Here is a 16,060-nt window from a genome sequence, read left to right on the forward strand (position 1 = left end):
GAGGGCAAAGAAAGCAGGTCCAGTTCCTGGGGTTGGACCTTCAGAGATGTTTTGAAGGAATGAGTAGTGTCAGATGCAAGAGCTGTGAACAAGAAACTGGAGCTGGTGCATGCTCAGTGTGACAGCACCCATGAAGGCAGCAGATCAGATTTCTGTGTTTGCATCAGCTGTAGCTCCAGTGAATGGCCTTGGTGTAGTTACTACTTGTAATTAGCCACATTGTAACTGGAGTAGCAGCAGATTTTACTTCTGTCTTTTAGTGAGATTTTGCAGTGACCAGGAAAGGTCCTGGAGCTTCCCCTCTGCCTGCTGCAGCCTCATCAAGGACAGGCACATCTTTCTTCCCTCCCTGGTCTCTGGGCTGTTAATTCAGTCACTCCCATCCTGGGGAATTTGTACTGGATGCTTTGGTATTTCTCAGGAACTCTGCATTGCTGCATTTCCCCTACACTGACAGGTGACTTCTTCTTTCTATTTTGGTCAGGTGTTCCGATGCCTTCCCAGTGACGAGGTGAATAATTTAACCCAACTGCGTGATTTCATCAACAAGCCCAAATTAGCAAATGATGATCCTGCAAAAGCAGCAGAAGAATTAAAAAAGATTCGTGGGTTTTTAGTACAATTCCCCTTTCGTTTTCTGGAGGAAGAGTACTTGCTTCCCTCTGTTGGAACAAAGGAGTCCATGGTACCCATGGAGGTTTGGACTTAAGAAGATGCAGACTGCTTTACCTTTTAAAGTCTTGTTCTCAGGAGAGAAGTTAATGAAAAATACGGGATTTTGGAAAGTGAAAGGAGACGAAAAGCTTCTCTACCAAGCTAATGAGCCTTTTTGAAGGATTTTGGTGGAGGAACTTGAAGCAAATTGACACTAGCAGACAAGAGGAGCAGAAAAACTTGGAAATGGTGGCAGATGAAAGGCTGAACCTCCGGAGGAGTAACTTCTTTGGACGTGTTCTGAGCATCTAAAGGATGCAGGCTACTTCCTAGGACAGGAACTGACTCCCAATCAATGTTGTCACCACTGCCAGCTGTATCCTGTGGTTGAGTTCATACCGTGATCGTGCTGTGGCTGCACAGGAGTCCTGGGCTGCATGTGCTGCTTCTCAGGCTTTGGGTGTCTGCACCTTGGCTCGCTGGAGTTCCCCATCTCACCCGTCCCACATGCCATCAGAGCACGTTGTGCAGCCCTGCCACTCTTGGGAAGTGCCATTTGCTGCTGCCTTGGGCTGTCCTGCAGCTTTCCAAGTGTAGGAGTTCACTTCTTAAAGGGAAACAGACTAACAATCCTGTATCAGAATCAGCATTTTGGTCTCTTCATCCCTTTGGGGGAAAAAATCCTCTTCCTATTGTAGCTGGAGCAATCAACAGCCCTCAGGCTTGGCAGAGGGCAGTGTCAGTGGAGCTGCAGGTGCTGCTGGAGATCACTGGAGTTTGCTGGCCTCTGCAGACACACAGCACGTCAGCTTGGTCCCACTGAGTGTGACTGTTTTCCTCAGGAGAGGACCAAGGTTCCAACTGAAGCCTGAGATGTCCAGAGCTGGGGGAAACCAAGGCATTGCCTGTAACAGGACTGAGACTCCAAAGCCAGCATGATCTGAACCAAGCTCAGTACTCTGCTTGTGAATTTATCTTGCAGCATATGCATACATTTTCATTTCCATCTCTTTCCCCCTATTTCAAAGCTGGAAAGGCCATTAGGCTGACAGAATGCTCAGGCAGAGCTGGTTTTGTAGATGGGGTGAATGCAAGGGGGAAGGGGAGCAAGTGGCAAAGCCTTGTCTCTGCTCTGCTTTGTTCCTGAACCAGCAACAACCTTGAGTTCAGTCATGCAGGACATGTCTTCCCAAGCAGAGGTAAAACTCAGCATGCACATTCCTGTTTTCCATTGCTGTAAGAAGGTTTCCAAAGCTCTTCTGCACCTCCCTGTACAGAGAAGCAGCAGTTCAATCCAACATCCTGGGAAAAACACTACAGTTCCTAGGTTAGAACCTCGTGTGGTGGGCACCAGCCTGGGTCTTACCCCATGCTTCATCCTGCAATGAGACCATGTCTCCCAGTTTCATGTCCAGCTCTGACCTGGGGTGTTCTGGCAGTCTGCAGTGCTGTGTCAGCTGCTGGGAAAACGGAGCATTAGAAAACACTTCAGGAGAGCTGGATCTGGGGGAATGGGAGGCTGAGCTCTTCTGCTGCCCCTACATCCAGGCATCCCTTCCCAGGATTTTACCTGTGCCCAACACTTGGTCAAAAGGCCCAGTAAACTGGTATTTATTTTAGTTCACAGAAGAGTTAATTTTTTTCTTTTCTGGCTCTTCCAACAGTTTTTTAACTGGAAAAGAATCCCACTGGTCACCTATCTATCCCCAAAACGTAGCTGGCATGACATTTCTGCTGATTGCTTTTTGTGTTCAGACCTGTAAACAGGCACCAGCTTATTCTGTACCTGCTGCATCACCCAAACAGAGAACAAACCCCAGATGTTCTTCCAAATCTCAGCCCATTCCTACAGCTTCCACTGTTTTACATTTGTGTTTTGTAGGTGCAGTTGCCTTTTACTCTCGTTTCTGGCATCTGTGGTCTGGTTCACCTTTGGGAAGTGCATGTGCAGCATTTTATGTGATTGAGTCTGGGGGGTTGATGGTTTTACCTGGCATGCTGTAAGCACACAAATATGTTCCCTTGATTTTTTTCCTTTAAAAAAACTGACCCGGGGTCACCCCCCACAGAGCCAAAGCAAAGTGTGCCCTGACCATTTACAATCGAGAAAGATCAAAGGTGTCTTGTGATTTCACATCAGTGCAGGTTCAGAGCTTTTCTCTCCTCATATTTTTAGCTGGTTTCTTTTGACTGAAGCTGCTGACTTCAAACAATTACAGCCTGCCAGAGAATTCTTGTCAGTCACACAGATCTGTGTTCAGAGTCAGAAAGTGTTCAACCCCTCCACCTATACACTGAACCTTGAAGTGCAACACTCCTGTCACCTTCTAAGTGCTCTTATTCTCCTCATATTCATATTAGTGAAGGTTTTTATAATTGTTAAATTAGCCTTGCATTGTCTTGCAAAATGGTAGGTAGCTAATTGTTGGGGCTCCCTAACTCCAGGGGTGTTAACTCCCCCTCTGCCAGGCTGCTTTGGGGAAAAACCACTCAGGTTCTGCAATGCTCAGCCCACTGTGTGATAGCTGCTGGTCCCCAGTGACACAGCAGAGCCATGGAGGGAGATGTAATTGACTGGTTTGGTATGAAAAGGTGCTAATTAAGAAGGTCTTTCATTATTGAGGTAGCAGACAGGCCTGGTGTTGGCTCTCTGGGAGGAGTTCCCCTCTGTGGGAGCAGAGGCACTGTGCTGATCATCCCTTCCCTGTTGGTGCTGAGTTCCTGACACCAGGAATTTGGTAACATTCAAATGGAAGCAAGGTGTGCACGGCAGCCTCAGCACAGGGAGGAGATCCCAGCGTCCCCAGGGGTTTGTGGGGCCAAAGGTTCCCTGTGGAAGCAGCGCTGCTCACCCCAAACAAACAGCAGGCTCCTGCTGAAGGCCCTGCTCATTCACACCCTGGGCTGTGCTGTTTGGAGCTGGCTCCTTGGGTCCTGTCAGCTACAGGTTTGTTTCTTACATTAAGAAGCCTGTGAAGTTGAACACCTTGAGAGAGTTGATTTCTGCGCCTGAACAATCACTACTTCTTAGTCTGTCATACCAGCGTGGGCTGCAGGCTGGAGAGGGCCACCCACGATACCCAGAGCTGGAACAGGTGATGTGGATTCAAGCACTGGCAACCCCAGAAACATCAACTGTTTCTTGTGGCAGTTATTTATTAGAACTGTAGGAAATGAGAACTTCTCCCAGGCTCAGACTTTATTTTGTAATTCAGCCCAAGTAGAACACTTATTTTACCTTTAATTTATTCCTTAACACGTTCCACTTCGAGAACTGACACTCCTTTCCTTAAATTTTAATAGTCTGCTCTTTTAAAATATGTGTTTTGTTGTATAGATATTGGACTGGATAAATGTTTCACTGTAAAGTTAATGCATGATTTTAAAAATGAGGAGTAAAATGTCATCATCTCCAAAAACTTTAAAAACAATTTAAAGGAGAACCACTCCAGTGCTCCATGGAAGAGGCAAAGTGCTCAGCTCAGTTTTTGGTCTGTTTTTCCCCTGACCTGGTGTAAGCTTTGCTGCATTAAACCCCAAATGCTCCATTTTCCTTTCTTTTGATCAAATTTCGCAACATGATTTTGCAATCCTGGTGCTGTCCCTGGGAGAACCTTAGTGCAGGTGTCACCTTGCTGGGACTCTTCCATGAATAATTTACAATATCTTTATTCCTTTCAAAGGAGCATCCCTGTACAATCAAGTGCAGATGTGTTTTGCTGTTGTTATTTCAGTGTAACGAGCCTCGAGCACTTGTAGCAAGGACAGTCAGGGGGTTCTGTCTGGGCACAGAGCTGTGTTTGTGAAGACACTCCAATACAAGTATGAGAGTACTGTAGGATAATGCCATTTCCCTCTCCTGCTGCATGTGGAGCCCCAAAACCATGCTGGGCTAAGCTGACCCCTCTCACCAGCAGCAGAACCTTTCATGGTGCAGTGCTGTGGTGGCCAAAGGGAAGAAAACCAGCGGTGTCCAGACCAGGATATGAGCAGAGGCTGGCACCCAAGGCGTGCCCCAGGAAGTGTGAACACACTGTCACAGCTTGTGGCACTCATTCTGCAACTGGTTTCAAACAAGCAATTTTTGCTGCACTGCTGAGATCCTGCTGAAATCAGGAGCTCTGCAGAATCCTGCTTGAAACCCAGGGTGTAACTTCATGGCAGTGAATCAAGGCCAGCATGTGAATCTCTGTATCAAAGTGGAGCTGCCCCACTAACCATACATTGACCACTGAATGCAATGATCCTCTTGGGGTGTCACTTTTTTTTTTTCCTATTTTCCTTTCTCTGCCTGCTTTCTTGTTGTATTTTCCAGTATTTGTGATTATTCTATTTTTAACCTTCCAGTGTCTTTTCATAGAATCTGCTCTGTGTAAATAATTCCAACTTTCCTTAGTCCTGATGCTAGGGAAGTGAGAAAAAGTGTCAAAAAGTCAGTTTTGCAAATGTTGGGGTTTTTTTTTAAAATTATGTCTCTAGCTAAACTAATCCACAAAAGGAGAGCTTCCACTTGGGGTGTGAGCACAGGTCTGTGCATCCCTCCCTTCCATCAGTGCTGCTGTGACACTGAATATCCCTTCTGTGAAGGCTGCTGGAATTGAGTTTTGTATCCTTGTTCCTGCTAACAATCGCTTTCCTTTCCACTCTGTTTCTATCTGGTAAATGAATGTGTATTAATGGACTGAAAATACAACCGATCATCATGTCAGAACACTTGGCTTTGGTGTCATTTCTCCTTGTTTTGGGGGCCCCATCCTGCCTTGGGATGAGTTCTGTCCTTGCTCTGTATCAGCTGCCAAGACGTGATGGGGAAAGGCCCAGAACAGCAATAAAAATGGCTAGACTTGAGTCATTTGGGTTTTCCTGGGAGAGAGAAATTGCTGGGGTGAAACAGCATAGAAAGAAAATTGGACTTCTTAAATAGATTAAAGAGTCATGTTTTAAAGGAGTTTTAATAATCCAAAAGCATTATGAAAGGCATAGACAAAAACTCTCCGTATCCAAAATAGAATTAACTTGCCCCTCTCTGACTTCCAGTAAAGGAAATTTAGCAGAGAGGAAGAAGCAGCTGCCTGTTGTCCTCCAGGGGCAGAAGAGATTAATAAAGCATCAGTGGCATTTCCAAGCTCTCTTGCAAACTGAAAACATATTAACTTCTCCATTTCGTAGGTTTCATCTCCTTTCTCAGATGCCAGAGGGCTCTCTGCATCTTCAGAACTTCCAAACCCAATCTGTGTCCTCGACAGACACAATAAACCAAGACAACAGAGCCAGAGGGTGAGGCAGGGGGTTGGTAAGAGACGTCAGGCAGCTGCTGAGTGACACTGTCGGCTTCCACTGCTGCTCCAGCATCCCCCTGCTGATGATGTGCCTCCTGAGTCCCACTTATGGGCTCCTGAAGAGGAGCTAGCAGCAAAGAGGAGCGATGTGGGGCCTGCCAGCCTCTGCTGGGTGCATGGTGCTGGGCCCAGGGGTGCTGGATGGCAGCAGGGTGGCTGTGGGGTCACACAGGGCAGCCACAGCTGAGGCTGGCTCTGTCCTGCCACCACTGCTTGGCTTCCCTGAGAGCGGCACCAGAGCTGTGGGATCCCAGTTGAGACTACATTGGTGTGAAATTAATGTGAAACTGGAAGTGGTTCTGAACATAGGCAGTTCAGGTATGGATTTGTAGGAAGGTTCCTTTCCCTTTTCTACGTGGTTGTCCTGGTTTCAGGGGGGAAAGAGTTCATTTTTCCTCAGTAGCTGCCAGGTTCTGTTTTGGATTCAAGCAGGGGTCCAACTCAAGGGCACTGTTGCTGTTTTTGCTGTTTTCCCTCACCTCCTGTGCTCCTGCAGGGCCTGAGCTGGTTCACATCCATCCCTGAAAGCGGCAGTGAATGGCAGCTCACGGCTGTGGCTGGCACTGAGTGTGCAGGGAGGCAGGAACGCGATGGCACAACTCCCCCTGATGTTCCCCTGACCAGAATGTTCCTGTTTGCTCGCCAGAGGACTTGCAAAGCCTCAATTTGATGGCTCCTCGCTGAGCAGGAACACAGCCCACGCCTACCCTGAACACAAAGTGCCCTTGCCAGAGTGTTTAACAACCTGTTCTTTCCAGGATGGATTTCTCCAGCCATTTTTTGTGCCGAGGCTGTTCCTGTCTCCTCCCACAGGTCAGCTCCTCCATCGTGGATGTGTCCCCAGGAATGCTGTGCCAGGGGCAGGAGGAATCCTCTCACCCACCCCAGCACATCTGCTCTCTGGTCCTTCGTTGGCATTTGTGCACCAAGCTCTCAATAACACATCAACTTTAACGAGTGCCAGCCCTTTGCATGCATGAAATCACTAATATGCTGTAGTTACTTTTGTTCTGAGGAAGAAAGCAGGGAAGAAAGGAAAAAGAAAAGGTTTTGTGATCCGGGTCTAAGGGTACATGAAGAAACAGGTTTCTTCTCACTGCTAAAAATCAATTTATTTTAGTTTCTCTGCAATTGTGCCTGCTCTTCACATTTTCAAGTACAGCTCTGAAGCACTGATGCAGTGGAGTGAAGGTTTGAAGAGCTTGAATCACAACAGCACTGTGAGTGAAATGCTCAATTTTTTTCTTATTGGAAAAATTAAAAGTGACAGCTTCAAAATTGGTTCCACTGCTTTGATTGATTAGACAGAATATTTAGCTCAAAATGATTATGGCAAGATTTTCTACAGAGGCTCATGGTTGGGATGGAAATTAATTTGGAGAAAAGGGGAGGGAGGGTTGTTAAAAAAGGAATTATTCTGCAAAGGAAACTGTTTATCCCCAGAATCTGTGATGAGTAATGTCTCCATATTCAGCCTGGTCTCAATAATTAAATATTCTGTGAGTTCCCATTTGAGGACAAAGGAAAGGGGGACGGAGAGATAGTGTTAATGAGGCTTCACAGGTGTCTGTCCCCTGGATATTCTGATGCCCCCAGTGTGCTGCTCAGTGCCCAGCAGGTGGCCTGTCCCTATGGAATGTCCTGACTGGGAAACCTGCCCTGGGCCAAGGGTTGGGTGTTCAGCTGGAGTCCTGCTGGGCCAGGTGAGCTGGAGGTCACACACTGGGAAGCTGAGGGCCACTGAAAGTGCTGTGGGCACAAGTTCAGGTTAGAGCTGGACCCACCTCTCCAGCTGGAGAATCCAGGGCCAAGCACAGCTTCAAGCAGACACATCACAAGGATGCTCCAGGGTCTCCAGACAGACAGCTGCTCTCTTGCTCCAGATCCTTCCTGGAATGGAAGAGCTGAGGATACCTGAGAGAGTGGGGACAGCAGGCTGGGCTGTCACCCAGGGAGATACCAACAACAGAATCACAGAATGGTTTGGGTTGGAAGGGACCTTAAAGCTCCTCTTGTTCCACCCCCTACCCTAGGCAGGGACACCTTCCACTATCCCAGTGTGCTCCAAGACCACCCAGCCTGGCCTTGGACACTTCCAGAGATGTTGCAGCCACAGCTTCTCTGGGCACGCTGTGCCAGGGCCTCACCACCCTCACAGGGAAGAATTTTTCCCCTATCCAATCTAAACCTACTCTCATTCAGTTAGAAGTGATTCCCCCTTCTCCTGCAACTCCAGGCTCTTTCAAAAAGTCTCTCTCCATCTTTCTTGCAGGCTCCCTTCGGTACTGAAATGCCATAATGAGGTGACTCCAAAGCCTTCTTTCCAGGCTGAATGATCCCAATTCTCTCAGCCTTACAGCAGAGGTGTTCCATGCCTTGTGGCTCTATCCTGCTGCTGCTATCCTGCCTTTGGCATTTATCCGATTCGTCCTTGTTCCTTTCGCTAAACAGGCAGAAAAGTGTTTCTACTCTCTCCACTGGGTTATCTTCCTTATTCCACTCTTTATCAGACAAATGACTTTAAAGGGCCCAGCCAAGCCCAGCAGATTCACAGGCTGGAACCTGCACATTGCACATGCAAGACAGAAACAGAAAATGGGTCCTGCAGGAGAGGACTCAGGCTTCTTGCCCAGCATTTTTTAATTTCAGCTTGAAAGATGGGTTTGAGACTTTGGGTTGTGTTTTTGGGGTTTTTTTGTTGGGTTTTTGTTTTGGTTTTTTTTTTTTTTTTACATCTTTACATCCAGCGATGGATTAGACCCAGCTAAGGAAAAAAGCATTGCTGGAGAGACTCTTCCCGGCGGATGCAAACCCTCCGGGAAGCCGAGGGCTGGGTGGCCGCGTTCCTCTAGAGGGTGCTGCGGGCTCAGCCTGCGCTCCCCGGGGAGGGGATGGGCGCTGTGCCGGGAGCCTGCGAGCCCCCACCCCGCTGTGCCGGGAGCCTGCGAGCCCCCACCCCGCTGTGCCGGCTCCCTGCGCATCCCTACGGCCACAGCCCAGCCGGGGGACCAGGCTGCAGCTAAACCACACAACCCTGCCGGGCTCCCTCCTCCAGCCTGGTCCTGCCTCTCTCCATGGGGTGTTCCCCTTGCTGCTGGGGGCTCGCAGGTGAGCATCTCCCCCATCCCTCTGAGCACGGTCACGCTGAGACATCTTTAAATGAAGTACATGTACCGTGACTGTTCGGGCTTGAATACATTCCCTGCCTACCATGTCCTTCCCAGAAGGCTGCCTTGGCTCTCCAGTGACTCGCTGCAATATGTATCTCCACTTCGTTTCCTTGCAGACCATATCTGTACGACATCGATTGTACTGGCTAAGAATGCTTACAAACCTATTTCCTGCTGCAGGATGATCACATTATACACAATTACACACTCTAGGAATTTCTCCTGAGATCCAGCTGGGTACAGGCTGGAGCGGCGGAGGAGCCGGAGCGTGTGCGGAATAATGAATCACTCATTCAAGCTGACTTCAAGCTCTTGGGTTGTGTGAGCATGTGGTGAGCTGCACTAGCTGCTTATTGCCCCCCAAAAAGCCTGAATCACCTAAACCATTCCAAATTTGGTTTCCACTGTGTGTACACTTCCTGGGTCTTGCCATTTCATTATTATTATTTTTACCATACCAGAAAGGTTTTTGCAGAATTTGTTCTAAATGTCTCAGCAGGAGAAGTCTCCATGAGCCGAGACATGCTGTTCCAAACAGAGACTTTCTCAGCAGGAGCAAAATCCATGTCTACAAGGTTCCTACCCTCAGAAGAGACACAGTATTGCTTGTCCTGTGGTACTGGTGGTGATGGCAGCAGCAGCAGCACCATGGGGCACCTTCCCAGGATCCTGGGATGCCAAGAGATCTAAAACTGCAGCATTTCCCTGGCTTGGAAATGTCACAGCCTTAGATGGGACAGAGCTACCTGTTTGCCTTCAAGAAGGGCAGGGATGTCTCATGCAGAGTTTTTCTATAAACAAGGAAGCTGATGCTTTTCTTTGACTCCCTGTTGGATCTGTCTAGCAAAGCCATGTTCTGTAGTGTCACGGGAGGGACATGGAGATGATGTTTGGCCATGATGAATCCCACAATGAGGAGCACAAAGCCCATCAAGCTATGCTGGCTGTCCTTGAGAGCAGGGCACTGGCACAGATGCAGTGCCAGGGCTGCAGTGTGGCACATTGCAACACCCAAAAACCTGACACTCCACCTTCCCCTTCCTGGCCAAGCTGCTCCAGGAGCAGCTCTCCTGCCCCACACTGCTTCTTCTGGCCTGGTGAAACACCTCCCTGCACAGCACCACTTCCCTGGTATCCAGCTATGTTTTATCCACTGCTCCATCGTTATCTGCCAGCTCAAAAGGCTGGAGCATGTTTGTTAGCTAAAGATTTCCTTTTAGGGACCTGGCAGCAGATTATCCTGGCTGTTTCTAACAATGTGTAATCTAAGCTGTCACCCACGTTTCCAATATTTTACTTCTGGCAAGGCTACAGCAAGGCTGGAGTGGAGCTGAGGGGTTGGAGAGTCCTCCTCATGCTGGATGGATGGTCTTTGACCTGGGACCTCACCAATCCTGTCACCTCCACCCTCAGGTCACCTGAACTTAACTTCAGTTTCTTTAACCTTCTCAGGGATCATACTATATTGCTTTCTTAAGGCTATGACTTCCAGTTGTTTATTTTAAAATAAGAGCTAAAAGTCATATATAGACATGTGGTTCCAGGACCTGCAAAAGTGCTGAATGTTGTGAGAGCTGGGATTAAAATCAAGCAAAATGTCTCCTCAGAAACACTTCAGATGTGCCTTTTGGAAGACCCACCCTTGCCAAGCAGGCTCGTGTACTCCCCTATTTTTCCTCCTAACTTTTGTTTATATCAACCTCTGCAAAGAGAATTTAGCAGAGGATTTACTGGCACACAGATTTTTTTCTAGTTTTTCCGATGTGGCACATCCACCCACCTGGGTGTGTTTAACAGGTGCCCAGCATCTTGTGCCACGTGAGATAATGTCACTTTGACCCCAAATGTTTCTTTCTTTCTGACTAAATGGCTGCTGCGCTGGTGGTTTCGCTGTGCTTAATCTGAACTCGGTACAAGGCTGATGTGCTCGTTATGTTCTCACATTCCTTTATCTACAAAGCCAGGACCTGAAACAAAACACAGGCAATTCTGTAAGGGTGAACACAACTGTTTTGCATGCCTGGAAGAAATTGTTGCCTTACAGTTGCCTTACAGGTTTTTCATTATTTTAATGGGTAATCCCAGGCTGGCTGCATCTCAGCTCTAACACTTGATCAAGTTAGAGACTGAAAAGTAATGAAAAACCAGGCTGAAAGAGGGCCTGCGTGTTTCAGGAGCTCAAGTCCTATTTTTCACGAGCAACCTGGGTTTTTAGCAGCCTAATTGGCATTTACTAGCAGCTGGACTAGCTCTTAATGCTCAGTTTTGCAGAGGTAAAGGCTAATTCTCTTTCAGCGAACAGCGTGTGTCAGCTACAGCAAATGCAAAGCTCCGACTTTGCTGTTCGTGTCATCTGGTGCTTCTGAGAGCTCACAAAGGGCTGAACCCACCGCCTGCCTGAGTGGAGGATGGTGGATTCTCTGGCAGGATATGGCTAACTTGCTTCTTAAGATTTGTGTAAAGCACTGAAACCTTCTATAGCAACTAAATAATTCAGAGAAATTTTGCAGAGAGGTCCCTTGTGGGGCTGTCAGCACCTCCCCCCTCTGTGCATTTTGGTGAGATGATGTGGTACAGAATGGCTTTATCCCCTCTTTCCAAGCATGTGGTGAAAGAGGACCAACAGGACACGACTCACCACAATCAGCTTTGGTCAAGTAGGACTTGAAAGTGGGCTGAGCCACTGACTCATTTTTACATCTCCCTTGACAGGCACCAGGGTTTCTTACTGTCAGGACAGGCTGGAGCTCTTCCAGTATCCAAGGGCACAAAAACACCTCCTGCCTTTGCCACTGCCCCAAGCCTTTCAGCTGACTCCTCAGCAAAGTCTGGGTTAGAAAAGCACCAGGAACAAAGCACCAGTAACAGAGCAGGGCATGTACAAACAATGTGCTTGGTATTTGTAGGTGTCTGAGCTTTCCAGAGCCCTGCACTGGACACGGCTGGAGCACCACTCTGACAGCCTCAGGCAGCAGTGATGGACAAAGAAGTCAGTCTTCAATTGCTGTCATCTGCAGTGTGTCTCTTCCCAGTCATCTCCTTGTGCTTTTGAGAGTCTTCTAACTCTTGGGGGTGGAAAAGGTCTTGGCAACCTCTGTGCAGGCCTGCAGTACGGCATGTGCTAGGAGCCACAAACTGAGAAACACAGATTTCTGAGTTAATTAAATATATAATGACACTTTAAAAAGTCTCTCTAATACTCTGGCTGATTTGAGCCTGTAGGGGACAGAATTTCAAAGGAAATTTTCCAGCTTATTCCTCCCACTCAGAACTGGTGCACAGAGGAACTGGGTCTCAGTCATGTCTTCGTCGTTTAAGGCTGATGTAATTTTCCTACCAAGGTTCTCCTGAGTGTCCTGTCTATTCCCAGCTGATGGTTCCTTGTAGTAACCTACTCATGAGAGCCCAGACTGCAGGCTCAGATGTGGGCAGGGTTTCCCCCTGCTCTGAGGATCAGCCCACTCTTTTCTGCTTTCTTAACTGAAGATGGAGTCGCTCCACTGAACATGCAGAACGCCTTCAAAAGATATTTTCAAAACCACACAGTTTCCTGCCTGGTGTTTTGGTAGTTATTCAGAAATCACATGTTAACACCAAAGTCATCAGCTTGTTTAAATGTACCCGTTTTATTTTGATCTATATATCCTTGTGCCAAACCAAGTGTGACCGTGCTTTTCCCATCTTGGATGCTCCTTCATTCCCAAGTTTCTACTGGCCAGTGGGACATTGCACAGCTAGGAGGACCCTTGTCCCTTCCTCCTGGGTTTGCCTCCCATGGATAAAAAATGTGTCAATCAGTGTATATAAACTCTACAGGGCCTTCTGGGCCCAAAGCCAGCCTCCATCCACATCCCTGCGGCAGAAGGCCTTCCATATATAAATCCAGCTCGAGTGCCTTCTCTCTGAGATGGTGAAGTGATATTTTTGGGTGCTGTGGTAATGATTTTCTCTTTCAGCAAGTCAGAAAGCCCATGCCTTGATATTCTCCATCCGTTTCCTAAGCATACAGCATGTCTTACCTTTGGTGAATATTTGGGTGAGCTTTTTTAAGCTTTTCCTTGTTATGACAGGACCTAGAACATCCCCCTCCTTCTTATTTTTTTTTAAACCATTTTCATCTAATTCCAGGAGGAGTGCTTTCATAGACTGCCACATCTCCATGAAGGCATGAGGAAGTAAACACCTCTGAGTGAAGCCTCCCCAGAAAGGCAACAGCAGTTGGCTCAAACCCTGTCTTCCTACTCAATCCCTCACACTTTAAGCGCTACTCAAATGATTACTTTGAGCTGCTTAAAGTACCTCCAGTTGTTCTCTGACTCGCTTCTGCTTTGGGCATTGATGATGAGTGGGAAGCATGAAAACACTTGGAAAGTCTGTTCTGTAGTTTAACCTTCCTTTTATTCTTTGTTTTTGGGGGTGAGTGTGTGTGTGTATAGAAGACTTACACCTTTTGCAGGGGAAAACAACAAGTATTTAACATGCTCCCAACAAGGCAGAAGCACCATGTGTTTCTGGCCCTATCTTCTTTGCAGAACAACAAATCTCACAAGCCATAGTGAAGATACCAATCATTAAAAAAAAGGGAAAGCTGGAAAAATATATATGCCAAGGAGATTTTGGACTTGTATTGCCTTCACAGGAGGACTTGTATTCCTGCTTCACAGGAGCCCTGTATGCTTGGCTGCCACTGAAGCCCTGTGGGACCTTTGTTGTCAGGACCTTTGCCAACTGCAGTTCCAGTTTTGTAACCCCTTTCCTGAGGAGAGATGTTGAACCCTACCCACACCTCAGGATAGATTATAATTTAAAAAAACTACAAAACCTCACTGTTCCTGAAATGTATCTTAATTAACTCTCAGCAATTTGCATTTGACAAAAGATAGAAGCCAGTTTCTCTTGTTCTACTGATCTGTGCTTCATGCCAGATGGGGGTGGCTTTGGGTCAGGTGTTTCCCAGACCTGGGGCTGTCTTTGGGATGGAAGGCAACCCAGGAGAGAAAAGGGAAAGAGAGAAAATAAATACTGGTTGGCTTAGGGTAGCTCAGCTCCAGACTGATCCGCATAAAAAAAGTATTGGGATGATAAATAATTTTGATAAAAGGCACTTGACAAATGGACCAGCTGTTCCACCCCGTGGATGGGGCTGTAAATCCAATATTTATGGGCAGGGTCTCCCAAAGGACTTCCCTGCTGTGGCAGGTGGGTTCTGGGGAACATCCCTATTCTGGCAGCTCATGCATTCTGGATCTTATACATACTAATATCATCCCTGAGATCCTGGCAAAGAAAGGAGAGATTAGTATTCCTCAGCAGGACTGTGGGGACATGGTTTGCTGGGGGCAAGGCCACATTAGGTTTTCTGCAAGCAGTGCAAAATGGGGTTTTGATTGGTTTCTAACCAGTCACAATTGGCACATTTTAAATGACTATAAAAGATCTGACACCCTCCTGAAGAGCAGGGTTGCCCTTTAATGTTTTTTTCTCTTTGTAGAGGAGGCACAAAGGAAAGAGGTTAATTGACAAAACCAAGTCCTGCATCACTAGTGTGGAGTGTTCCCAAATAGCAACATGAAAATGTATTGCCAAAAAGACATGTCAGACCCCTGATGCTATAGCCAGGCTGAGGGAGCGACATCAGTGCCTGCTGCATCTGCTGGGGAGGCACACACGTTATTATACACAGCTGTGCTTTATCTAAAACCTGAAATTTTACATTTAAATGTTAGCATTCTGGTAAATGGTACAGAGGGGCCTCAAAGGATGTGGGTGCTTGCTACCCTGGGGAAGCATTCTTTAGCTCAGGCCAGGCACAGAGTCAGTCTGAGCTACATAACCAGGCAGGGGCACAGCGAGCGCTCCTGCTGCTTTTAGCACCGTGCTGGGGGTGGCTTCTAGGCTGGTGTGTCCTTGGTGGCTTTGGCCCACAGTGGCAGCCCTCAAGAGAACACAAATGCAATGGCAACAGAAGGGGCATAAAGAAAACCCTGTGCTGGTCCACAGTGTCAAATATTCTGGGGAACAACAGCAGCTTGAAGAGGTGCTGTGGGCGAGTTAACCTCCTGGAAGTGAACCATTCCCTACCTCTTTTCCCCAGGAATTTGCTGTTCAAGTGCACCACTCTGTTCCTTGGTATGAATCTGTAGAGGAAGGGTTTTCCAAAGAGCCCTTGCTGATTTTCCATTTACTCCCCCACCACAGTGATTACAGGGGTTTGTACTTACACAATGCTTAAGTAAAGGAGTGATGAACTATTTACAGGGGATTTTTCTTTTGTATACAGCTATAGGAAAAATCCTGGCAGCAGGGTTCACTCACGTAGTCCTGCTCTGCTCCGAGGATGCAATGGAAAAACACTTCTCTCCCTGGAGAGGAACCCACATCAGCAGGAGGACAAGCAATCAGTAAGTGATAATGAATCAGTTAAAGTGCATTTGAGATCAATAGATGTAGGTTAGGACACATGTAGCCAGTCATTTCTGAGTCTCTTTTAACACAGCTGCATGTGTGCTAAACCTCAATTATAATGCATTATTCAGAGTATAAATTTTTCAGCATTCTCTGTTCAGTCCTTTAAGAACTGGACTTAGGACACCAGGGCCACGTGGTCACAGAATTATTGTGGAATAAATCATATTGTTGGGGCCCAAATGTGCTTCCTTGTTTGCTTCATTCCTTTTTTTGATCATCTTTTGAAGAATGACCCAAAGCCCAAAGCACTTGAACCTGTTTCTAATTGGGCAAGGGCTTATGTGTCACTTAGATTTACTCATTCGACATACACCCCCTCACAATATAATTAACAGTGATGGCACTGTTAGATAATTAAATTTAGTTTTAGGCAGAGGTCAAATGACCTGGATGGTTTATATGGGGGCTGATGCCCTTCAATGAGTAAAT

The 16,060-nt window shown here is 47.2% G+C and overlaps 1 protein-coding gene across 7 annotated transcripts in view; it reads left to right on the forward strand.

The window, feature by feature from the left end:
- Positions 1–5,367, forward strand: part of PLD1 (phospholipase D1) — a 72,651-nt gene extending 67,284 nt beyond the window's left edge. For 6 of the 7 annotated variants that reach the window (XM_033516622.1, XM_033516621.1, XM_015637971.3 and 3 more), the window contains one exon: positions 485–709. In XM_033516622.1, the coding sequence (XP_033372513.1) occupies positions 485–709 (225 nt within the window). Of the gene's footprint in view, positions 1–484 lie in introns of all 7 variants that reach the window. The other variant, XM_033516623.1, reaches the window with a different exon arrangement.
- The last annotated feature ends 10,693 nt before the right edge of the window (positions 5,368–16,060 follow it).

The sequence above is a fragment of the Parus major genome, chromosome 9 (genome assembly GCF_001522545.3).
Source record: "Parus major isolate Abel chromosome 9, Parus_major1.1, whole genome shotgun sequence".
NCBI classification, from domain to species: domain Eukaryota; kingdom Metazoa; phylum Chordata; class Aves; order Passeriformes; family Paridae; genus Parus; species Parus major.